General features: G+C 43.3%; 1 protein-coding gene across 1 annotated transcript in view; it reads right to left on the bottom strand.

Moving 5' to 3' along the window:
- Positions 1 to 631: 631 nt before the first annotated feature.
- The window catches only part of LOC110504820 (NGFI-A-binding protein 1), a 36,527-nt gene continuing 10,018 nt past the window's right edge, over positions 632 to 27,140 (bottom strand). The window contains exons 2-8 of the mRNA XM_036975235.1: positions 26,145 to 26,965; positions 25,797 to 25,930; positions 18,823 to 18,874; positions 16,243 to 16,362; positions 6,905 to 7,088; positions 1,201 to 1,365; positions 632 to 1,047 (exon numbers count right to left, since the gene is read on the bottom strand). Of these exons, the coding sequence (XP_036831130.1) occupies positions 977 to 1,047; positions 1,201 to 1,365; positions 6,905 to 7,088; positions 16,243 to 16,362; positions 18,823 to 18,874; positions 25,797 to 25,930; positions 26,145 to 26,965 (1,547 nt within the window). The 3' untranslated portion in view covers positions 632 to 976. The remainder of the gene's footprint in view (positions 1,048 to 1,200; positions 1,366 to 6,904; positions 7,089 to 16,242; positions 16,363 to 18,822; positions 18,875 to 25,796; positions 25,931 to 26,144; positions 26,966 to 27,140) is intronic.

Here is a 27,140-nt window from a genome sequence, read left to right as displayed (position 1 = left end):
TAATATACAAATATGGTACTTTGTTGTCCCATAGGTTGTCATTCCATATGTTGTCGTCCAAATATTTTGCCACCCCATATGTTGTCGTCGTCCCATATGTTGGGGCGGCAGGAATCCTAGTGGTTAGAGCGTTGGACTAGTAACCGAAAGGTTGTAAGATCAAATCCCCGAGCTGACAAGGTACAAATCTGTCGTTCTGCCCCTGAACAAGGCAGTTAACCCACTGTTCCTAGGCCGTCATTGAACATAAGAATTTGTTCTTAACTGACTTGCCTAGTTAAATAAAGGTAAAAATGTAAATGTTGTTGTCGTCCCATATGTAAATTCCAAATGAAGGCTCTCAATGAATTGTAATAAATATTTAAGTTGGTGTCATAAATGAAAGCCTCTAAGTTTGTTTTAATCACCATTAGAACCTTGGATGAGTCAACCCATGGCAACACCATGGTGACACCATGGTAACACCATGGTAACACCATGGTAACCCGGCACCTTGTCAAGATAAATAAGACTTTTCTGAGCCAAATCCTGGTTGACTCAAAGTCGGCGGAACTTCTAGTGTTGTCCTGGTAACTGACGTCCTTAATTTTACACAGCACATATGAAAATGACATCAACAACAAATAAACACTTTTCAGTGTCAGAATTCTGTATGTACAAATACATCTACAGACCCCTCGCCGTCAGTCTTGAAAGTAAGAAAGGAGAACGGTAGAGTAGGGAAGGGAGGGGGAATCAACACAGTCAGTGAAAATACAAAAACTGGGGTTCTACGAGTAGAGAAATAAAGGCTCTCTAGGTGCTTTGGCCATAAAGAAACTACATGTAAAATCCCTTATCTTGAGGCAACATTGGTTGTTAAGGCTCTAATGCAGCTGTGCTTGTTTAGTATTGCCCAACGACGACTGTGTTGTGAAAGAGGGATGCACAAAGAGGAAGAGGAGGAGGAGAAGAGGTGCTATCTGGAATCCTCTGGCTATGATTTGATGGTCTTCTTGTCAGAAAGGCTGAGAGCCCCTTGGGAGAAGTCAGCCCCGTTCCCATTTTCTGGAATGAGAGAGAAAATAAATAAATAGGAGTTAGTTCTCTCATGCTGAATCATGAGATATCCATGACAAAGAATCAACAAACTAATTCAGTATCTCAGTATCAAATGATGAATTGTGAATTAACAATAAGAGAGCATCTCTAGGGGCAGACCTATGGTCAGAGTTTTGCACTTGACATTGCTATGGTGACTCGTGGGCGGTATCTTTCCCTCCCTGTTGCCGTGATGCCTCTTCAGCTCATTGGCTAGTTGTTTCCCCAGGGGTGTGTCTCCATTCGACTTTTGACCCTCCACCTGCAGGTTCAGTGGCCTCTCCCCTGCAGGAACACACAGCTAGGTAAGGATGAAGTTAGGATACAGACAGCTAGGTCAAATCAACATTTTATTTGTCACAAGCGCCGAATACAACAAGTGTAGACCTTACAGTGAAATGTTTACTTACAAGCCTTTAACCAACAATGCAGTTAAAAAAAATAGCTAAAAAAATAAAAAATAAACTAACAAATAATTAAAGAGCAGCAGTAAAATAACAATAGCGAGGCTATATGGTGTGGGGGGGGGGGGAAAGCAAGTAGTCTGGGTTGCCATTTGATTAGCTGTTCAGGAATTCTTATGGCTTGGAGGTAGAAGCTGTTTAGAAGCTTCTTGGACCAAGACTTGGCGCTCCGGTACCCCTTGCCTTGCGGTAGCAGAAAGAACAGTCTACGACTGGGTTGGCTGGAGTCTTTGACTATTTTTTTTGTCTTTCTCTAACACCGCCTGGTATAGAGGTCCTGGATGGCAGGAAGCTTGGCCCCAGTGATGTACTGGGACGTACGCACTACCCGATGTAGTGCCTTACGGTCGGAGGCCGAGCAGTTGCCATATACCAGGCACTGATGCAAGCAGTTAGGATACTCTTGATGGTGCAGCTGTAGAACCTTTTGAGGATCTGAGGACCCATGCCAAATCTTTTCAGTCTCCGGATTGGGAATAGGTTTTGTCGTGCCCTTTTCATGACTGTCTTGGTGTGCATGGACCATGTTCGTTTGTTCGTGATTTGGAACCAAGGAACTTGAAGCTCTCAACCTGCACCTCCACTAAAGCCCCATTGATGAGAATGGGGGCGTGCTCGGTCCTCCTTTTCCTGTAGTCCACAATCATCTCCTTAGTCTTGATCACATTGAGGGAGAGGTTGTTGTCCTGGCACCACACAGCCAGGTCTCTGACCTCCTCCCTATATGCTGTCTCGTCGTTGTTGGTGATTAGGCCTACCACTGTTGTGAGACGTGCTTGGTCTTGCAGTCATGAGTGAACATGGAGTACAGGAGGGGAATGAGTACACACCCTTGAGGGGCCCCCGTGATAAGGATCAGCGTGGTGGATATGTTGTTACCTACCCTTACCACCTGGGGGAGGCCCATCGGAAGTCCAGGATCCAGATCCAGAGGGAGGTATTTAGCTTAGTGATGAGCTTTGAGGGTACTATGGTGTTGAATGCTGAGCTGTAGTCGTAGTCAATGAATAGCATTCTTACATAGGTGTTCCTTTTGTACAGGTGTGAAAGGGCAGTGTGGCATTCAAAAGAGATTGTATAATTTGTGGATCTGTTGGGGCGGTATGCAAATTGCAGTTGGTCTAGGGTTTCTGGGATAATTTGTTGATGTGAGCCATGACCAGGCTTTCAAAGCACTTCATGGCTACAGACTTGAGTGCTACGGGTCGGTAGTCATTTAGTCAGGTTACCTTAGTTTTCTTGGCCACAGGGACTATGGTGCTCTGCTTGAAACATGTTGGTATTACAGACTCAGTCAGGGACATGTTGAAAATGTCAGTGAAGACACTTGCCAGTTGGTCAGCCACATCCGACGAGCGTCAGAGCCGGTGTAGTATGATTCGAACTTTGTCCTGTATTGATGCTTTGCCTGTTTGATGGTTCGTCAGAGGGCATTGTGGGATTTCTTATAAGCTTCTGGGTTAGTGTCCCGCTCCTTGAAAGAGACACCTCTACCCTTTAGCTCAGTGCAGATGTTGCCTGTAATCCATGGCTTCTGGTTGGTTTATGTACGTACAGTCACTGTGGAGACGACGTCATCGATGCACTTATTGATGAAGTCAGTGACTAATGTGGTAAACTCCTCAATGCCATCGTAAGAATCCCGGAACATATTTCAGTCTGAAAAACTGTCCTGTAGCTTAGCATCTGCTTCATCTGACCTCTTTTTTTTTATTGACCGAGTCACTGGTGCTTCCTGCTTTAATTTTATGCATGTAAGCAGGAATCAGGAGGATAGAATTATGGGCAGATTTGCCAAATGGAGGGCGAGGGAAAGCTTTGTACACATCTCTGTGTGTGGAGTAAAGGTTGTCTAGAGTTGTTTCCCCCCCCCCCCTCTGGTTGCACATTTAACATGCTGATAGATATGAGGTAAAACAGATTTAAGTTTCCCTGCATTAAAGTCCCCGGCCACTTCTGGGTGAGCGTTTTCCTGTTTGCTTATGGCGATATACAGCTCATTGAGTGAGGTCTTAGTGCCAGCCTCGATCTGTGGTGGTATGTAGACAGCTACGAAAAATACAGATGAAAAATCTCTAAGTAGATAGTGTGGTCTACAGCTTATCATGAGATATTACAGTTTTTAACGTCCCGTTGGTAGGATATACATTCATTTAGCTCTCCCAATTTATTTCTCCGCTGATTGTGCGTTGGCCAGTAGTACGGATGGCAAGGGCAGATTCGCCACTCATCAGCGGATCCTCACAAGGCACCTCGATCTCTTTCCGCTATATCTTCACTGTCTCTACTGCGTCTCTACTGCGAATGATGGGGATGGGGGCTTGTTCGGGTGTCTCGAGTAAATCCCTTTCGTCCAACTCATTAAAGTTAAATTCTTTGTCCAGTTCAAGGTGAGTAATCGCTGTTCTGATTTCCAGAAGCTCTTATTCAAATCATAAGAGCTGGTAGCAGAAACATTATGTACATTGGCTTGCATAACGACAAAGCTAGGATACAGACAAGATAGACTACCTCTGTTATTTAAAGGGATACTTTGTAATTTTGGCAATGAGGCTCTTTATCTACTTCCCCAGAGTCAGATTAAGTCGTGGATACCATATTATGTCTCTGTGTCCAGTATGAAGGGAGGTTAGGGCACTTTCGCGAGCAAATGCTATTTAGCTCAATGACTGGAAGTCTATCGGTATCCGCTAGTCTATGAGTATTCGCCAGGCAGGAAAATTGTATCCACGAGATCATCTGACTCTAGGGAAGTACTGTAGATAAAGGGCCTCATTGACAAAATCCTGAAGTGTCCCTTGAACCTGCAACTAGGCATTGAGCTGTTATTTAACCTGCAACTAGGCATTGAGCTGTTATTTAACCTGCAACTAGGCATTGAGCTGTTATTTAACCTGTAATTAGACAGGGAGCTGTTATTTAACCTGTATTTAGACAGGTAGCTGTTATTTCACCTCAAACGGTTCTACAGCCGCAACATCGAGAGCATCCTGACCAGTTGCATCACTGCCTGGACTATTTGCATTGTGTACCCCCCCCCAGCCCTCTTTTACGCTTCTGCTACTTTCTGTTTATCATATATGCACAGTCACTTTAACTATACCTACATGTACATACTACCTCAATAAGCCTGACTAACCGGTGTCTGTATGTAGCCTTGCTATTCTTTTTTCAAATGTCTTTTTACTGTTGTTTTATTTCTTTACCAATTTTTTTGGCACCATTGGTTAGAGCCTGTCAGTAAGCATTTCACTGTAAGGTCTACACTTGTTGTATTCGGCGCACGTGACAAATAAACTTTGATTTGATTTGATTTAGACAATGGCTGTAATTTAACCGGTACTGAGGCAGAGAGCTGTAATTTAACCTGTACTGTGGCAGAGAGCTGTAATTTAACCTGTACTGAGGCAGAGAGCTGTAATTTAACCTGTACTGAGGCAGAGAGCAGAGAGCTGTAATTGAACCTGTACTGAGGCAGAGAGCTGTAATTGAAACTGTAATGGACAGACTGCTCTTTAATTACTTGTTACTTTTATTTCCTATTCTTATTCCTATTTTTATTTTTTTAACTGCATAGTTGGTTAGGGGCTCGTAAGTAAGCATTTCACTGTAAGGTGAAATGTAAGGTCACTCACTGTAAGATGAATACACCTGTTGTATTCAGCGTACGTGACAAATAAACTTTTGATTTAATTTAATTGTGCAGGGAGTCCCTCTTCTCAACAGAAGACACATTTCTGATATAACAGAATGATAATAAAAGTACTGTAGTGTTGTTGTGTATGAAAAGTCACGCCACATTGCTGTCAATGCTGTTTATGAAGACCCAGAGGTAGAGCACAAAGGAAGATAATTCAGTCTGTGTACATGTGAGTGCATGTGTGTGTGTGTGTTTTATTGTGTTTAAGTGTGTGTGTTTAAGTGTGTGTGGTTACGCGCCGTGCGAGCATAAAAGGAAACAGAGGAAGCAGGTGAACGTGTTAACATTGCGGTGTCATGCTGTTGACTGTGTGAGGTTGAGTTTGTGAAAGTAGAGAGGACGTGTCATCCTCAGTGCTCACCACACACTCTTCGTTGTCTCAAACGACGCACGTTTTCCGGTCGAAACCGTTTCCGAAGAGTTTGTACATATATTATGATGATATTTTGTGGCGTTGTTTGTTTGTTTTGGACATCTTTGAGGGTTTTTTCCGGCTGTTCGAGCACACAAAATGTTTCCTGGATCCAAGCCGATGTTCAGAGCCGAAGTCTACGCCCCTTTGTGGGTGATTGATCAACAGTAGGGATTATTCAATAAAGTCTTTGTTGTCTTTCAATGAGAGACGATTTGTTTTCATGCACGTTTTAATTGACAAATACTGCACTAAACATCTCAGTTAGATGTAAAATTGTACGAATAAGATCTCCTTGGCAAAAATGTCAAAATTCATGACAGATTTCTTGAGATATCTTAGATTTAATTTGGACTATTTGGACAAACTCATAATGGACAAACAGTACTATTGCCACTCTGTTTTTCAAGAGAAGGTCTTTTCAAGCAAAGGTCTTTTAAGGGAGTATGCTAGCACACTTGTTTGTTTCGTACTAGCTGAGTTCGACTAGGCGCCAGCCAAACCGCAGCATTTTTATTGTCTCATGTGCGAAAAATGCTAATATCAGTCCCATGACTTGAATGGGACTTGTGATACAAATGTTAAAACGTTTAGCATGTGGAAACAGTGTCAGGGAAACTACAGCAAAGCATGGATTGCTGTCATACCTTGTCCACAGACTGCTTACAGGGTAAAGAAATAAATGTTTAATTTTGTAATTTGGGTGAATTATCCATTTAAGGAGGGCTTCAGGGTAAATCAATAGCTGCCTCAAAGCAAACTTAAAAACAACTCAGAGCATTTATAACCTTTATATATACACGTCTGCTTTCTGAGGACCTAGATAGTTGGTGTGTATATATTGAGATGTAGGCTACATGTGCCATTTGTGTGGACCCCAGGAAGAGTAGCTGCTGCTTCACAACAGCTAATGGGGATGTAATAAAATACACACACACACACACACACACACCTGGACCCATCCTGAAAGTCCCCAAAACCCCCCCCAAAAAAACAAATGACTGAGAGAAATGAAAGTGTGACTAGGAAATGAAACAAAGTCAGTGTATATTTAACCAGCAGAAATAGAAGGTTGGCGAACAGTGGTACCACTGACCCCATGTTAATGTTTTATTCTCCTTACTCCAACCCCAACCTTAACCGAACCCTGGTTCCTAAACTTAACCTCAACACCTAATTCATTCAACTTTACGTTTTCGTTCTACCGGTCCAATATACACTTCCTAACATGAATGTGGAATGACTGACCTGGTGGTAGACTTGTGCTATCAGTGGAGACTCCGTTGACATGGTGACGGTGTTTTGGGTTAGTGTTGTGACTCAACCTGAAGGCCCCCAGAGGGACCTTCCACTCCAGGGCCTGCAGTCTGTCCTGGGCCTGCGCTTCTTGATGGATCTCCATCTGTCTGGTCAGCAGACGCTCCAGCTGCAGCTAACACACCCCCATGAACAGACCACATAGACACACACACACACACACACACACATGCGCGCGCGCGCACAGACAGATGCAGACACACACACAGATGGACAGACGGAGACACACACACACGGACAGACGCAGACACACACACACACACACACAGATGGACAGAAGCAGACACACACACACAGACAGGCGCAGACACACACACAGACAGACAGACGCAGACACACACACACAGACGCAGACACACACACAGATGGACAGACGCAGAAACACACACACACACACAGATGGACAGACGCAGACACACACACACAGATGGACAGACGCAGACACACACACACAGATGGACAGACGCAGACACGCACACAGAAGGACACACACACACACACAGATGGACAGACGCAGACAAACACACAGATGGACAGATGCAGACACGCACACAGATGGACAGACACACACACACACACACACAGATGGACAGACACAGACAGACACACACAGATAGAGGCATGCAGAGTTAGAGATAAACAAAAATAAACAAAATCTGTTCTCCTGTCTAGATACTGGTCGTTTATGCACGTCTCTGTTCTCCTGTCTAGACACTGGTTGTTTATGCACGTCTCTGTTCTCCTGTCTAGATACTGGTCGTTTATGCACGTATCTGCTCTCCTGTCTAGATACTGGTCGTTTATGCACGTATCTGTTCTCCTGTCTAGATACTGGTCGTTTATGCACGTCTCTGTTCTCCTGTCTAGATACTGGTCGTTTATGCACGTATCTGCTCTCCTGTCTAGATACTGGTCGTTTATGCACATATCTGTTCTCCTGTCTAGATACTGGTCGTTTATGCACGTATCTCTTCTCCTGTCTAGATACTGGTCGTTTATGCACGTATCTCTTCTCCTGTCTAGATACTGGTCGTTTATGCACGCATCTCTTCTCCTGTCTAGATACTGGTCGTTTATGCACGCATCTCTTCTCCTGTCTAGATGCTGGTCGTTTATGCACGCATCTCTTCTCCTGTCTAGATACTGGTCGTTTATGCACGCATCTCTTCTCTTGTCTAGATACTGGTCGTTTATGCACGCATCTCTTCTCTTGTCTAGATACTGGTCGTTTATGCACGCATCTGTTCTCCTGTCTAGATACTGGTTGTTTATGCACGTCTCTGTTCTCCTGTCTAGATACTGGTCGTTTATGCACGTATCTGCTCTCCTGTCTAGATACTGGTCGTTTATGCACGTATCTGTTCTCCTGTCTAGATACTGGTCGTTTATGCACGTCTCTGTTCTCCTGTCTAGATACTGGTCGTTTATGCACGTCTCTGTTCTCCTGTCTAGATACTGGTAGTTTATGCACGTCTCTGTTCTCCTGTCTAGATACTGGTTGTTTATGCACGTCTCTGTGCTCCTGTCTAGACACCGGTTGTTTATGCACGTCTCTGTTCTCCTGTCTAGATACTGGTCGTTTATGCACGTATCTGTTCTCCTGTCTAGATACTGGTCGTTTATGCACGTCTCTGTTCTCCTGTCTAGATACTGGTCGTTTATGCACGTATCTGCTCTCCTGTCTAGATACTGGTCGTTTATGCACGTATCTGTTCTCCTGTCTAGATACTGGTTGTTTATGCACGTATCTGTCAGCCATTTCCTGCCTCGCCTGTCTCTCCGAAACGACAGAAAAGAAACCTGTAATTTCATGAGGGATTAGTAGGAGTTATTTTAAAATGGATACTTTGGGACATTGGCAATGAGGCCCTTCATCAAATCAAATTGTATTAGTTACATGCGTTGAATAAAACAAATGTAGACCTTACAGTGACATGCTGACTAACAAGCCCTTAACCAACAGTGTAGACCTTACTGTAACATGCTGACCTACAAGCCCTTAACCAACAGTGTAGACCTTACAGTGACATGCTGACTTACAAGCCCTTAACCAACAGTGTAGACCTTACAGTGACATGCTGACTAACAAGCCCTTAACCAACAGTGTAGACCTTACTGTAACATGCTGACTTACAAGCCCTTAACCAACAGTGTAGACCTTACAGTGACATAGTGACCTACAAGCCCTTAACCAACAGTGTAGACCTTACAGTGACATGCTGACTTACAAGCCCTTAACCAACAGTGTAGACCTTACAGTGACATGCTGACTTACAAGCCCTTAACCAACAGTGTAGACCTTACAGTGACATGCTGACCTACAAGCCCTTAACCAACAGTGTAGACCTTACAGTGACATGCTGACTTACAAGCCCTTAACCAACAGTGTAGACCTTACTGTAACATGCTGACCTACAAGCCCTTAACCAACAGTGTAGACCTTACAGTGACATGCTGACCTACAAGCCCTTAACCAACAGTGTAGACCTTACAGTAACATGCTGACTTACAAGCCCTTAACCAACAGTGTAGACCTTACAGTAACATGCTGACTTACAAGCCCTTAACCAACAGTGTAGACCTTACAGTGACATGCTGACTTACAAGCCCTTAACCAACAGTGTAGACCTTACAGTAACATGCTGACCTACAAGCCCTTAACCAACAGTGTAGACCTTACAGTGAAATGCTGACTTACAAGCCCTTAACCAACAGTGTAGACCTTACAGTGACATGCTGACTTACAAGCCCTTAACCAACAGTGTAGACCTTACAGTGACATGCTGACTTACAAGCCCTTAACCAACAGTGTAGACCTTACAGTGAAATGCTGACTTACAAGCCCTTAACCAACAGTGTAGACCTTACAGTGACATGCTGACTTACAAGCCCTTAACCAACAGTGTAGACCTTACTGTAACATGCTGACCTACAAGCCCTTAACCAACAGTGTAGACCTTACAGTGACATGCTGACTTACAAGCCCTTAACCAACAGTGTAGACCTTACAGTGACATGCTGACTTACAAGCCCTTAACCAACAGTGTAGACCTTACAGTGAAATGCTGACTTACAAGCCCTTAACCAACAGTGTAGACCTTACAGTGACATGCTGACTTACAAGCCCTTAACCAACAGTGTAGACCTTACTGTAACATGCTGACCTACAAGCCCTTAACCAACAGTGTAGACCTTACTGTAACATGCTGACCTACAAGCCCTTAACCAACAGTGTAGACCTTACAGTAAATGCTGACTTACAAGCCCTTAACCAACAGTGTAGACCTTACAGTGACATGCTGACTTACAAGCCCTTAACCAACAGTGTAGACCTTACTGTAACATGCTGACCTACAAGCCCTTAACCAACAGTGTAGACCTTACAGTGACATGCTGACTTACAAGCCCTTAACCAACAGTGTAGACCTTACAGTGACATGCTGACTTACAAGCCCTTAACCAACAGTGTAGACCTTACTGTAACATGCTGACCTACAAGCCCTTAACCAACAGTGTAGACCTTACTGTAACATGCTGACCTACAAGCCCTTAACCAACAGTGTAGACCTTACTGTAACATGCTGACCTACAAGCCCTTAACCAACAGTGTAGACCTTACAGTGACATGCTGACTTACAAGCCCTTAACCAACAGTGTAGACCTTACTGTAACATGCTGACCTACAAGCCCTTAACCAACAGTGTAGACCTTACTGTAACATGCTGACCTACAAGCCCTTAACCAACAGTGTAGACCTTACAGTGACATGCTGACTTACAAGCCCTTAACCAACAGTGTAGACCTTACAGTGAAATGCTGACCTACAAGCCCTTAACCAACAGTGTAGACCTTACAGTGAAATGCTGACCTACAAGCCCTTAACCAACAGTGTAGACCTTACAGTGAAATGCTGACCTACAAGCCCTTAACCAACAGTGTAGACCTTACAGTGAAATGCTGACCTACAAGCCAACAGTGTAGACCTTACTGTAACATGCTGACTTACAAGCCCTTAACCAACAGTGTAGACCTTACTGTAACATGCTGACTTACAAGCCCTTAACCAACAGTGTAGACCTTACTGTAACGTGCTGACTTACAAGCCCTTAACCAACAGTGTAGACCTTACTGTAACATGCTGACCTACAAGCCCTTAACCAACAGTGTAGACCTTACTGTAACATGCTGACTTACAAGCCCTTAACCAACAGTGTAGACCTTACTGTAACATGCTGACTTACAAGCCCTTAACCAACAGTGTAGACCTTACTGTAACATGCTGACCTACAAGCCCTTAAACAACAGTGTAGACCTTACTGTAACATGCTGACCTACAAGCCCTTAACCAACAGTGTAGACCTTACTGTAACATGCTGACCTACAAGCCCTTAAACAACAGTGTAGACCTTACTGTAACATGCTGACTTACAAGCCCTTAACCAACAGTGTAGACCTTACTGTAACATGCTGACCTACAAGCCCTTAACCAACAGTGTAGACCTTACTGTAACATGCTGACCTACAAGCCCTTAACCAACAGTGTAGACCTTACTGTAACATGCTGACTTACAAGCCCTTAACCAACAGTGTAGACCTTACTGTAACATGCTGACTTACAAGCCCTTAACCAACAGTGTAGACCTTACTGTAACGTGCTGACTTACAAGCCCTTAACCAACAGTGTAGACCTTACTGTAACATGCTGACCTACAAGCCCTTAACCAACAGTGTAGACCTTACTGTAACATGCTGACTTACAAGCCCTTAACCAACAGTGTAGACCTTACTGTAACATGCTGACTTACAAGCCCTTAACCAACAGTGTAGACCTTACTGTAACATGCTGACCTACAAGCCCTTAAACAACAGTGTAGACCTTACTGTAACATGCTGACCTACAAGCCCTTAACCAACAGTGTAGACCTTACTGTAACATGCTGACCTACAAGCCCTTAAACAACAGTGTAGACCTTACTGTAACATGCTGACTTACAAGCCCTTAACCAACAGTGTAGACCTTACTGTAACATGCTGACCTACAAGCCCTTAACCAACAGTGTAGACCTTACTGTAACATGCTGACCTACAAGCCCTTAACCAACAGTGTAGACCTTACTGTAACATGCTGACTTACAAGCCCTTAACCAACAGTGTAGACCTTACTGTAACATGCTGACTTACAAGCCCTTAACCAACAGTGTAGACCTTACAGTGAAATGCTGACCTACAAGCCCTTAACCAACAGTGTAGACCTTACAGTGAAATGCTGACCTACAAGCCCTTAACCAACAGTGTAGACCTTACAGTGAAATGCTGACCTACAAGCCCTTAACCAACAGTGTAGACCTTACAGTGAAATGCTGACCTACAAGCCCTTAACCAACAGTGTAGACCTTACAGTGAAATGCTGACCTACAAGCCCTTAACCAACAGTGTAGACCTTACAGTGAAATGCTGACCTACAAGCCCTTAACCAACAGTGTAGACCTTACAGTGAAATGCTGACCTACAAGCCAACAGTGTAGACCTTACTGTAACGTGCTGACTTACAAGCCCTTAACCAACAGTGTAGACCTTACAGTGAAATGCTGACTTACAAGCCCTTAACCAACAGTGTAGACCTTACTGTAACATGCTGACTTACAAGCCCTTAACCAACAGTGTAGACCTTACTGTAACATGCTGACCTACAAGCCCTTAACCAACAGTGTAGACCTTACTGTAACATGCTGACTTACAAGCCCTTAACCAACAGTGTAGACCTTACAGTGAAATGCTGACCTACAAGCCCTTAACCAACAGTGTATACCTTGCTGTAACATGCTGACTTACAAGCCCTTAACCAACATTGTAGACCTTACAGTGAAATGCTGACCTACAAGCCCTTAACCAACAGTGTAGACCTTACAGTGAAATGCTGACCTACAAGCCCTTAACCAACAGTGTAGACCTTACTGTAACATGCTGACCTACAAGCCCTTAACCAACAGTGTAGACCTTACAGTGAAATGCTGACCTACAAGCCCTTAACCAACAGTGTAGACCTTACTGTAACATGCTGACCTACAAGCCCTTAACCAACAGTGTAGACCTTACTGTAACATGCTGACTTACAAGCCCTTAACCAACAGTGTAGACCTTACTGTAACATGCTGACTTACAAGCCCTTAACCAACAGTGTAGACCTTACTGTAAAATGCTAACCTACAAGCCCTTAACCAACAGTGTAGACCTTACTGTAACATGCTGACTTACAAGCCCTTAACCAACAGTGTAGAGCTTACAGTGAAATGCTGACCTACAAGCCCTTAACCAACAGTGTAGACCTTACTGTAACATGCTGACTTACAAGCCCTTAACCAACAGTGTAGACCTTACTGTAACATGCTGACCTACAAGCCCTTAACCAACAGTGTAGACCTTACTGTAACATGCTGACTTACAAGCCCTTAACCAACAGTGTAGACCTTACTGTAAAATGCTAACCTACAAGCCCTTAACCAACAGTGTAGACCTTACTGTAACATGCTGACTTACAAGCCCTTAACCAACAGTGTAGACCTTACAGTGAAATGCTGACCTACAAGCCCTTAACCAACAGTGTAGACCTTACTGTAACATGCTGACTTACAAGCCCTTAACCAACAGTGTAGACCTTACTGTAACATGCTGACCTACAAGCCCTTAACCAACAGTGTAGACCTTACTGTAACATGCTGACCTACAAGCCCTTAACCAACAGTGTAGACCTTACAGTGAAATGCTGACCTACAAGCCCTTAACCAACAGTGCAGTTCAAGAAGAGTTTAGAAAATATTTACCAAATAAACTAAAAATTAATAAAACGTAACACAAAAACATAACAATAACGAGGCTATATACAGGTGGTACCGTTACCTCTTGTCACGCCCTGGTCTTAGTATTTTGTGTTTTCTTTATTAATTTGGTCAGGCCAGGGTGTGACATGGGTTTTGTATGTGGTGTGTTTTGTCTTGGGGTTTTTGTTAGGTATTGGGTTTGTATTATAGTAGGGGTATCTAGCATAGTCTATAGCTGTCTGGAGTGGTTCTCAATCAGAGGCAGGTGTTTATCGTTGTCTCTGATTGGGAACCATATTTAGGCAGCCATATTCTTTGAGTGTTTGGTGGGTGATTGTTCCTGTCTCTGTGTTTGTTGTCACCAGATAGGCTGTTTAGGTTTTCTCGTTACGTTTATTGTTTTTGTTAGTTTATTCATGTATAGTGTCTTTATAAATTAAAGAACCATGAATAGAAACCACGCTGCATTTTGGTCCGCCTCTCTTTTACTGCAAGAAAACCGTTACACCTCTTCAGTGTGCGGGGGTACAGGTTAGTCGAAGTAATCTATACATGTAAGTACGGGTAAAGTGACTATGCATAGATAATAAACAGGTTAGTTGAGGTAATTGAGGTCATATGTACATGTAGGTAGGGGTAAAGTGACTATGCATAGATAATAAACAGGTTAGTTGAGGTAATTGAGGTCATATGTACATGTAGGTAGGGGTAAAGTGACTAGGCATAGATAATAAACAGTTAGTTGAGGTAATTGAGGTCATATGTACATGTAGGTAGGGGTAAAGTGACTATGCATAGATAATAAACAGGTTAGTTGAGGTAATTGAGGTCATATGTACATGTAGGTAGGGGTAAAGTGACTAGGCATAGATAATAAACAGTTAGTTGAGGTAATTGAGGTCATATGTACATGTAGGTAGGGGTAAAGTGACTATGCATAGATAATAAACAGGTTAGTTGAGGTAATTGAGGTCATATGTACATGTAGGTAGGGGTAAAGTGACTAGGCATAGATAATAAACAGTTAGTTGAGGTAATTGAGGTCATATGTACATGTAGGTAGGGGTAAAGTGACTATGCATAGATAATAAATAGGTTAGTTGAGGTAATTGAGGTCATATGTACATGTAGGTAGGGGTAAAGTGACTAGGCATAGATAATAAACAGTTAGTTGAGGTAATTGAGGTCATATGTACATGTAGGTAGGGGTAAAGTGACTATGCATAGATAATAAACAGGTTAGTTGAGGTAATTGAGGTCATATGTACATGTAGGTAGGGGTAAAGTGACTATGCATAGATAATAAACAGCGAGTTGCAGCAGTGTAAAAACAAAAGGTGTAAATAGTGTGAGTGGCCATTTAACAATTATTCAATCTACCTCCCCAGTCAGATGAACTTGTGGATACCATTTTTTTTGTCTCGGTGTTCAGTAGGAAGGAGGTTAGACGTAGTTTCGTGAGCCAATGCTAACTAGCATTAGTGTAATGACTGGAAGCATATACCCATAGACTTCCAGTCTTTGCTCTAATGCTAGTTAGCAATTGACCATGACTAGTTAGCAACTTCATTCAAACTTCACACATAAAAATGGTGTCCACGAGTTAATCTGACTGGGGAAGTAGATAAAGGGCTTCACTGCCAAAATCCTGAAGTATCTGTTTAAGCACAGTGGATGATGTCTTAACAGATGTGGAGGAAGGCATGGACGAGTGACTGCTTTCATGATTCCGTTTTTTTCCCCTCAACTAGAAACAAGATAAGCTGAGAGGAAACAAAACAGCTTGTCAATAACTTTGCTGATTATATGCAGTCGTTTCCTCACTTAATTTCTTCTCATTTACCCAGCTCATCAGCCATCCATCCAGTTACCCAGCTCATCAGCCATCCATCCATCCAGTTACCCAGCTCATCAGCCACCCATCCATCCAGTTACCCAGCTCATCAGCCATCCATCCATCCAGTTACCCAGCTCATCAGCCATCCATCCAGTTACCCAGCTCATCAGCCATCCATCCATCCAGTTATCCAGCTCATCAGCCAGCCATGCATCCAGCTCATCAGCCAGCCATCCATCCATCCAGTTACCCAGCTCATCAGCCAGCCATCCATCCAGTTACCCAGCTCATCAGCCATCCATCCATCCAGTTACCCAGCTCATCAGCCAGCCATCCATCCAGTTATCCAGCTCATCAGCCATCCATCCAGTTATCCAGCTCATCAGCCAGCCATGCATCCAGTTATCCAGTCACACAGTCAGCGAGTCAGCCAGCCAGTCAGTTCATCCATCACTCCGTCAGACAGCCAGTCAGTCAGCCAGCCAGTCAGCCAGCCAGCCAGCCAGCCAGTTCATCCATCAGTCCGTCAGACAGCCAGTCAAGTCAGACAGCCAGTCAGTCCATCCATCCATCAGACAGCCAGTCAGTCAGTCCGTCAGTGGTAGTGTCGTCACCTGGATGCAGCGCCCCATAGTCTCCTCTCCTTTAGACTTGGCTGTGGCCAGCTGCTCTCTCAGGGCCTCCCTTCTCATGTAGATTGACTGCAGGGCTTCCTGGAGGTCGAAGAAGCCCTCCTGACACAATAAAGAGACAAGAGTCACATTGAGGAACATTGAGACCACAGTCCTGATGAGCCCCTTTTTTCTACTCTAGGGTAGAGTGGGGTAAGTTGAGACACCCTTGTTTCTAGGAAACCATACACAACATGTATCATTTGACCACATTTGACCAATTCACAGAGGGAAGAAAACAACATGCAAAGTGGTAAGAAAGTTAGATCCAAGTTGAATGAATGTATTGTCTAAGACTTACTGATGCTTGTATCTAATCCAAAGTTGATCACTTTAAGATTGTTCTTTACATCAGTTGGGTTCTCTGCTAGCTTCAATATGAGGTCCTAACAGAACTAGACAATCATTTGTGCCAGGTGTGATATTCCTCCTAAATAGCTCGGGCTAATGTTCCTATCGACTCAGTAAAGCCAGCAGGCTAATGTTCCTATCGACTCAGTAAGGAGAGCAGGCTAATGTTCCTACCGTCCCAGTAAGGCCGGCAGCCTAATGTTCCTATCCACTCAGTAAGACCAGCAGGCTAATGTTCCGATCGACTGTAAAGCCAGCAGGCTGGTATGTAACTTATGACAGTTGTATTGTCAATTTTGTTTTGTATTCAAACGCCACTTTAAACGTGTACATGACACTGCAATAACATTTCCCCATGGGGACAATAAAGTCAGTAAGTAAACCTACCACCTGAGGTGGATCCTTCCTGCTGTACTGGGGTTAGTGAAGGTTGGACGAGGAGGGTTAACGCATGTCTGCTGGTCGATCAACCCTGAGCTAACCCTACCTTATGATGTGTCACTCCTTTACAGAACCCACAGAAGGTGTCCAGTCAGACTGTGTGTGTGTGTGTGTGTCTGTGTGTGTGTGTGTGTGTGTGAGAGAGAGGGAGAGACAGAAGGAGAGTTAAAGACCATATGACGGTGTGAGTATGTGTGCAGACAACTCAACTGTGCAAGTGTGTGGGTGATTCACAGAGCGCCCACGTGGTGATGTCATCAGGCATATGGGTAGGCGCGACTGCACTCATTTGGGCATTTCTGTTGTTAAGAGTCCACATGGGCGTGTGCCTGGCCCTTAATGGGAGGGTGGCAGCAGTGTGTATGTGTGGTAAGGAGAGGACTGAAACAGCAGCAGGAAGGCAGGTGGGTGGGGATTCATTTTAGAACTCTGTCGGTCGTTAACTCCTTTGTTGTGGTAAATATGTGAAACTTCTCAAGAAGGACACACAGTCATGTACAGTCAAAAGAAAACCACCAGGTCGTGAGAACAATTGGCCCTTCAGCAAGAGAAAAGTACCTCAAAATGAAAACAACTCCAAAAGTTGTTTTAAGGAAAATGTGTTTAATGTATGTAACAAACTGGGTCTTCAGTAGACTCCAATAAGTTACAGAAAACATATTGTCTATGAAAAGAATCCACTCCAAAACATTCATTCATTCATTCTGTTCCCTGTGCGCCGAAGATGTGGATGTCGATTAAGGCACCCCCCCCCGAAGACACATTTCAGTTAATTGCATTTAGTTGTACAACTGATTAGGTATTCCCCCTTTCCCTTCAAACAAATAACTCTGTATATGTGTTCTACAAAGTTCTGCAATGTGACTGCCCCAAAGGATTGAGAAACAGGAGGAAAGAGATGGGGGAGTGTGTCTGCTACCTAGCTGGTCCCACCCTGGCCCACCCCTGTACTGTGGAGGCGTGGAGTTTGATCACTCAGAGGTTTGGACCGCCATCAAACGAACCACTGGAGAGAGATGAATGAACAGCTGCCACAATCTCACACAGCTCACTACACAAAGCCACTCTTTACTCAACAGCTCAGAACAATTCAGAGGAGTTTCTGGGGAAACTCTTTACTCAACAGCTGCACTACACTGTGAGGAATGGAAATAGAGGCATTGACACACTGACAGACAAGGCCCTACTACGCAGCGTCTGACGCACTTCTAAAGACAAGGAGGGGATGCAAGGAGGTGTGTCAGTCGCTCAATGTGGATTCTTAGGGCGTGACTTAAGGTGCGGAGGAGGTGACCTGATTCGACAGAGAAAGTTTTTATTGCAGTGAACTTTGAGTGCTCACTTACATTATGACACCCAGTAGTCTTGAGGGACATGCCCCCTCTCATTCAAGCCATGCCCACACAGCCAAGCTGGCTGACAGGCAGCTAAGTAAACATTAAGGCGCTGAACACACCCAGCCAGAACCATGCACTGTCTGTCTGTCTGTCTGTCTGTCTGTCTGTCTGTCTGTCTGTCTGTCTGTCTGTCTGTCTGTCTGTCTGTCTGTCTGTCTGTCTGTCTGTCTGTCTGTGGGAATCAGATTGTTAATGGATTAACCCTTTTTAATATACTTAACACACAAGTTGTTGAAGTTGAAACTGAAGATATAGGAATGAGCTTTAAATTTATATATAGACAAACGTGGTGCTCATCAGAACATGCGGTGTGAGAGGAAAGAGATGAGCTCACCTCTGTTTTGATCATCTTGTGAGAAGGATCATCTCTGTCACAACATCGAGACCTACAGGAGATTGAGAGAGAGAGAGAGAGAGACCAGAGAGTGTTTTAGGGGGAGACCAGAAAGAAAGAGAGAGAGACCAGAGAGGGAGAGACAGAAACCAGAAAGAAAGAAAGAAAGAAAGAAAGAAAGAAAGAAAGAAAGAAAGGAGAGAGACAGAAACCAGAAAGAAAGAAAAGAAAGAAAGAAAGAACGAGAGAGACCAGAACGAGGGAGACCAGAACGAGAGAGACCAGAACGAGAGAGACCAGAACGAGAGAGACCAGAACGAGAGAGAGAGAGGGAGAGAGAGAAACCAGAGAGAGAAAGGGAGAGACAGAAACCAGAAAGAAAGAAAGAGACCAGAGAGAGAGAGACCAGAGAGAGAGAGGGAGAGACCAGAGAGAGAGGAACATTTTAAATAGCATAAACCTTCAAATAGTGAACAGGATAACATTATATTGATCTATAATGCCTAAAGGATCTGTTAATCCCTAAAGGATCTGTTAATCCCTAAAGGATCTGTTAATCCCTAAAGGATCTGTTAATCCCTAAAGGATCTGTTAATCCCTAAAGGATCTGTTAATCCCTAAAGGATCTGTTAGTCCCTAAAGGATATGTTAGTCCCTAAAGGATATGTTAGTCCCTAAAGGATCTATAATCCCTAAAGGATCTATAATCCCTAAAGGATCTATAATCCCTAAAGGATCTATAATCCCTAAAGGAAAAAAGGTACATATGAAAATTCCTGTAAAATATTGTCAAATGCTGATTTATTTATTTTTAATTTATGGTGCAACACCAATGACGCAATACCGGCAAGGTGGAAAAATGTGCCCGTTCCGCCCTTGAGCAAGGCAGTTAACCCCCAACAACAACTGCTCCCCAGACGCCCATGACGTGGACATCAATTAATGCAGCACCCCGCACCTCTCTGATTCAGAGGGGTTGGGTTAAATGCAGGAAGACACATTTCAGTTGAATGCATTCAGTTGAAGAACTGACTAGGTATCCCCCTTTCCCTTTCTTGCCATAAAGCCCACTTCAAAAACAAATGTACAGATTTCACTATACAAACATACAAACATGCCCATTTAATCCGATTAACCGAAATGTTAGTTATTTTTTGTTTAACAACTAATTGACCAATGTTGGTTAAATTATTAGAATTCCATTTTATTTGAACAATTTTGCAAGCTCAATGCACATAATGCTCAACTTTTCTAGAGATAAATCGGACCAAGCCCGAACTGTGCAATGTAGTAGGGAGTTGTAGTTTCCAACAGGTCAATAGTCTATATACATACTGTAGTTTAGTGCAGAAAATGTGGCAATTAACTACAATGACTAGTGATGCACTGATGACATTTTTGGCCAATACTGATATCCGATATTTTCCTTGACCCCCCCCAAAAAAAACAATACCGATAACCGATATTCAAAATTTTAGCTGCCTTTTAAGCTTTCTAGTATAGATAAATAGTTAACACACACACATGGACACAGCGGTCTAAGGCACTGCATCTCAGTGCAAGAGGCGTCACTACAGTCCCTGGTTCGAATCCTGGCTCGATCACATCCGGCAGTGATTGGGAGTCCCTTAGGGCAGTGCACAATTGGCCCAGCTTCGTCCGGGTTTGGCCGTTATTGTAAATAAGAATTTGTTCTTAACTGACTTACCTAGTTAAATATTAGGGTTATTTTAGATGATGACACCTAGCTAGATAGTTAGCTAGCTAACTATAGCTACTGAAACAGATTATGTTGTTATGCTATGTTTTAGGGGAAGAACATTGTTTGCGTCCATGAGCTAGCTAGCTTTTTTTTTTTTATAACCAGCACTGTAGGTGCGCGAGACAACTTTACTTGCATCATAGCATATGTATTGATGAGTTGTTGTAACATATGAAATACGAGTGATAGATATCACACTATGTAAAAACTGTACAAACGCGTTAAATGATGTGACATGCAGTCATATTCAGGTCCTGATTGAGTGGTAACCACGACGACGGAAAATTCCACCCAGCGCCGTGTGTCTTTCTCACTTCTTAGTGTTATTTGACATGTATCGTTTTTGACATGCAAAAACCACAACGGCGTTCCATAGCAAAGACCCCAACGGCGTTCCATAGCAAAAACCACAACGACGTTCCATAGCAAAAACCCAAACGGCGTTCCATAGCAAAGACCCAAACGGCGTTCCATAGCAAAGACCCAAACGGCGTTCCATAGCAAAGACCCAAACGGCGTTCCATAGCAAAACCACAACGACGTTCCATAGCAAAGACCCAAACAGCGTTCCTTAGCAACGACCCAAACGGCGTTCCTTAGCAAAGACCCAAACGGCGTTCCATAGAAATCCTGGTTGAGAATGAAACAATTGAACAAATGAACAACGAAACAGCACAGCAAGTAAGTGACATAAATAGGTTTTGATTATGTTTTACTGGTAATGGGGACATATGTGAATGCCATCAAAATAACTTTTTGGTGTGTGTAACCTTTTATTTAATCTTATTTGATTAATGGTGGTCGGACCCATCTATGTGAATTTAGCCACAATAAGGATTAGTCACAATAGTGGAATTTGCGGTTAGCCTTCAAAATAAAAGTATGACATAATTATACTATTTGTATTAATTTGCGTCACTGTCAATGACATACTTTTATTTTGAAGGCAAACCAGAAATTCCACTATTGTGCCTAATTCTTATTGTGGCTAGCTTCACAACACATAACCCAGTCCGGTTGAGCCTCACTAGCCAGATGACCTTAGCTTTGGGCAACAGGGTTAAGTAGTTGGCTAGCTATTTACTTTCATGAACTGAAGTTCAATTTCAATAGGCGAACAACAAGTAGCAACCTAGCTAATATTTACTCACAAGGATTCCTAAATCATTGCTAAGAATAATGAAAATGACTGCAGTTTCTACTGGTCATTGTTTTCAGGCTGGTTGTATTGGTGCTAGCTAGGTACCAAGCTAAAGCTAGCTACCCAAGAAGTTGTGGTCGAACAAATGATGCTTTATTACCAACGCGGTATTGTAAACACATCGTTCGTGGCCGGTGTTTGCAGACTTTTTTGGGGGGGGCGGGTGTTTGCACCGCTTTGACAGTGCTACTCTTTTTTTGACGCACAAAGACCCAAACAGCGTTCCATAGTATGTATTTCGTGAAGCTAATAGCAGTGACGCTATTACTGTTCAACTCCGGTAGGGCAACATCTGAATAATAGCACACTTGGTAGTGTTAACCGGTGCTCGACCAGTCGGCGAAAGACAACATCACCCACGACAGTGAACGGCTGATTGTCAAGGGCAATGAATTCCATTATCTTGGCTTTAATGGATTTCGCCTTTGAGTTGTCTCACTGAAATGTTCTTGCTCTTTCAAATGACTGCTCGACTTGTTGACTGCTCGATCCACACAGCAGACATTGTGGGCTAGGTTAGGAATGCTGTGTTGCACGTGTAGCGCAACATTTTACGCGGCGTCATTACGTCACATTATAGGTATGCATGGCAGCTTTGACATCGGTTTATAACATCGGAGTTAAACTAGACGTCGGGCCAATACCGATGTTGGCATTTTTAGCTAATATCGTCCGATTCTGATATGTTCACCGATATACCGTGCATCCCTAACAATGACCATAATCCATTGCGCGCCTACTTGTCCAGTCTGTGTTTCTTTTACACCTGCTACATTAAGTTAGTGTGGGGAAGACGGAGAGAGAGAGAGAGGGAGAATAATGTGCAATCGAGAGGGATAGAGAGCAGTTGCTTTGCGAGGTATCTCTAACTGAAAATACATGATCTAATTGATTGACAGTTGGTATTCAGCAGTCATAATAGTATGCCTTATTTACTTTGAAGAACTACATAGTGATTTTGTCAGACAGCATAGACAGCAGCTCTATGGAGATGATATGTTGACTTGGAATGAAAATAATAAAAGTAATCAAATGTAATATACACAACTGAAATATTTTATTAAAGTAATTGTGAAAAGCCCTGTACATAGCCTCACTGTTGTTATTTTACCGTGTTACTTTATTTTATTATTATATATTTTTTTTAACGGAGTTTATTTAGTAAATATTTCCTTAACTCTTATTTTTCTTAACTGCATTGTTGGTTAAGGGCTTCACAGTACCTGTTGTATTCGGCGCATGTGACAAACATTTTATTTGTATAAATGATGGTTAATAAGTGATAAGCACTAATGGATAGTCACTACAATCTATTAATCGATTTATTCTGTTTTACCACAGCATTTAACCCACATTAATGCATAGTGCATTAAATGTTATGAAAAAACAAATGTAAAATCAGTGATTATTTTTTAATAATTGAAATAATAATAATAATTTTAATAATTGAAACATTCAGGTTACATCAACTAAGCCAAAAGGATGGTGGAAGCGGGGACAATGTCCGTCCCATAAAAATAATTATTTATGAATCAGCATGCAACAACGTCACGACGCGAAGAAGTGAGAAAGACACAGGCGTTGGGTGGAATTTTCCGTCGTCGTGGTTGCCAGCCAGGAAGCACCTGCATGTCTGATTTAAAACCTCTGTCATCAAGAAGGAGTAAAGAAGGAGTGGCTGGCACAAACAAGCTGGCAACTTCCAAGATGGAACATGAGATTTTATACTCAAATAACTCATGTGGTATTTTCTACTTCAACTTTATTCTCAAGGACCAGCCATGAGAAGGTAATGTTGTCAAATAAAAGTATTTGATCAGGGATTGATCAGCTATGAAATTAGAATATAGAATTATCAAATAACATTACTCACAATTTCTAATCCTCTTTTCTATATATAAATATATATACACTGCTCAAAAAAATAAAGGGAACACTAAAATAACACATCCTAGATCTGAATTAATGAAATATTCTTATTAAATACTTTTTACAGTTGAAGTCGGAAGTTTACATACAGCTTAGCCAAATACATTTAAACTCTGTTTTGCAGAATTCCTGACATTTAGTCCCAGTAAAAATTCCCTGTTTTAGGTCAGTTAGGATCACCACTTTTAAGAATGTGAAATATCAGAATAATAGTAGAGAGAATGATTTATTTAAACTTTTATTTCTTTCATCACATTACCAGTGGGTCAGAAGTTTACATACACTCAATGAGTATTTGGTAGCATTGCCTTTAAATTGTTCAATTGGGTGAATTTTGTCCCATTCCTCCTGACAGTGCTGGTGTAACAGAGTCAGGTTTTTAGGCCTCCCTGCTCGCACACGCTTTTTCAGTACTGCCCACAAATTTTCTATAGGATTGAGGTCAGGGCTTTGTGATGGCCACTCTAATACCTTGACTTTGTTGTCCTTAAGCCATTTTGCCACAACTTTGGAAGTATGTTTGGGCTCATTGTTAATCTGGAAGACCCATTTGCGACCAAGCTTTAACTTCCTGAATGATGTCTTGAGATGTTGCTTATGTTGCAATATATCCACATACTTTTCCTCCCTCATTATGCCATCTATTTTGTGAAGTGCACCAGTCCCTCCTGCAGAAAAGCACCCCCACAACATGATGATGCCACCCCCATGCTTCACAGTTGGGATGGTGTTCTTGGGCTTGCAAGCCTCCCCCTTTCCCCTCCAAACATAACGATGGTCATTATGGCCATCCAGCTCTATTTTTGTTTCATCAGACCAGAGGAGATTTCTCCAAAAACTACGGTCTTTGTCCCCATGTGCAGTTGCAAACTGTAGTCTGGCTTTTTTATGGCGGTTTTGGAGCAGTGGCTTCTTCCTTGCTGAGTGGCCTTTCAGTTTATGTCGATATAGGATTTGTTTTACTGTGGATATAGATACTTTTGTACCTGTTTCCTCCAGCATCTTCACAAGGTCCTTTGCTGTTGTTCTGGGAATGAGTTGCCCGTTTCGCACCAAAGTACGTTCATCTCTAGGGGACAGAACGTGTCTCCTTCCTGAGCGGTATGACGGCTGCGTGGTGCCATGGTGTTTATACTTGCGTAATATTGTTTGTACAGATGAACGTGGTACCTTCATGCATTTGGAAATTGCTCCCAAGGATTAACCAGACTTGTGGAGGTCTACTATTTTTTTTCTGAGGTCTTGGCTGATTTCTTTTGATTTTCCCATGATGTCAAGCAAAGAGGCACTATGTTCGAAGGTAGGCCTTGAAATACATCCACAGGTACACCTCCAATTGACTCAAATTAGCCTATCAGAAGCTTCTAAAGCCATCACATAATTTTCTGGAATTTTCCAAGCTGTTTAAAGGCACAGTCAACATAATGTTTGTAAACTTCTGACCCACTGGAATTGTGATACAGTGAATTAGAAGTGAAATAATCTGTCTGTAAGCAATTGTTGGAAAAATGACTTGTGTCATGCACAAAGTAGATGTCCTAACCGACTTGCCAAAGTATATATATATATATATACTGTGACTGTTTGAGGTTGTGGACAGGTGTCTTTTATACTGATAACAAGTTCAAACAGGTGCCATTAATACAGGTAACGAGTGGAGGACAGAGGAGCCTCTTAAAGAAGAAGTTACAGGTCTGTGAGAGCCAGAAATCGTGCTTGTTTGTAGGTGACCAAATGCTTATTTTCCACCATAATTTGCAAATAAATTCATAAAAAATCCGACAATGTGATTTTCTGGATTTTTTTTCTCATTTTGTCTGTCATAGTTGAAGTGTACCTATGATGAAAATTACAGGCCTCTCATCTTTTTAAGTGGGAGAACTTGCACAATTGGTGGCTGACTAAATACTTTTTTGCCCCACTGTGTGTGTGTATATATATATATATATATGTTTTATTTTTATGACCCATTAGGAGGATTACCTTTATACACATTGAAAGTATTTCCATTCATCCTCCTGATGCTTGGACTGCTTATGAAATCACACTACTTTCAGTGTGTGTGTGTGTGTGTGTTCTCACTTGCTAGTCCTGTAGGTGTACTTGTAGGTGACCTCGCGAGAGACCTGTCTAGCCAGACCAAACAACTCTTCTCTCCTGGTCAGCAGGGAGACCTCCTTCATACACAACTGAGCTGCTGCCTCATTCACTGTCAGCTAGACACAGAGGAGGGGGAGGAGGAGAGGAGAGGAGGGGAAGAAGAGGAGTTGGAGGGTCATTGTTATAACGAGTTCTCAATTTCGGGAAAGTTGAATAACAACAATCAAGTTCCCAAATATCTGAAAATGTTACTTTTTTGCACACTGATGCCACACACAGACAAACAGACACAAACAGACACATGCACAAACACCCTCTTTCCCCATCTACCTCGTGAAGCGTGAAGTGCTTGCCATCCTTCCTCTTGGAGTCAAAGCGTCCGTAGATTGCGCTGTACTTGCGTATCTCTTCTTCCCTCCTCGGGTCCTCCTCCTCCATGTCCAGGATGTGGCAGATCACCTTGGACAACTTCTTGTTGCCCCGCAGCCCCTCCTTCACCTCGGACGGGTCGCTCCGGGGCAGCGCCTGGGCCAGCCGCTCCACGCACTCTGCCAGCGACCTCAACGCTGCGGCATCTAGTACCTCCTCGCCGCGGGGGGACGGCGGCGAGGGAGAACCCAGACCCAGGGTCAACTCAGCAGGGGACAGGCTTCGCTCGCTCTCCGCTCCCCCTCCCCCGCCGCGAGAGGACAAGGAGCCCCAGAAACGAGGTTCGCTGCCAATCTGCACTGGAGACCCAGTGGCCGAACATCCTCGTCCCTCGCCCCCCACCCCTGACGCCCCCACACATTCCGCCGCCAGTAGAGTGGGCACTGTGACGTGGGCGCTAGCCTTAGAATTACCGTTAGCTTCCAGCTTGTAGACGGGGATGCTGCAGACAGGGAGAGAGGCCAGGGGCTGGTTGAACATGGCCGGGTTGGTGACCCAGTCTCGCAGGGCCTTCTGGAGCCTCCTAACATGGAGGGGCTTGCTGGCCATGCCCACCAGGGCCATGATCTCCAGGAACTCCTCCTCGGCCGCCTCACACAGCTGCTGCACGTCGTCGCCACCCTGCTGGATGAAGGCCCCGTAGTAAGACAGCAGGTTGGCCCTCTGGAGGATCCTGTAGAGCTGGAGCTCCCCAAGGGTCCTGGGTAACACCGCCGCCATCCCTGACAGAACACACTGACAACTTAGTTTCAATGCTGCCAACATAACTGACAGAACACACACACACACACACACACAGTATTGTCATATACTTTAACAGTCATAAAAATGATGACATAACATGAGATGTCAAGTCTGAGAAGGGATAGTCTTAACACTGTGAAAACCACTATGAAA

Source organism: Oncorhynchus mykiss, chromosome 3 (assembly GCF_013265735.2).
Source record: "Oncorhynchus mykiss isolate Arlee chromosome 3, USDA_OmykA_1.1, whole genome shotgun sequence".
Classification (NCBI taxonomy): Eukaryota; Metazoa; Chordata; class Actinopteri; order Salmoniformes; family Salmonidae; genus Oncorhynchus; species Oncorhynchus mykiss.
Note: the sequence above shows the minus strand (reverse complement) of the source record. Positions and strands in the feature narration are given on the sequence as shown.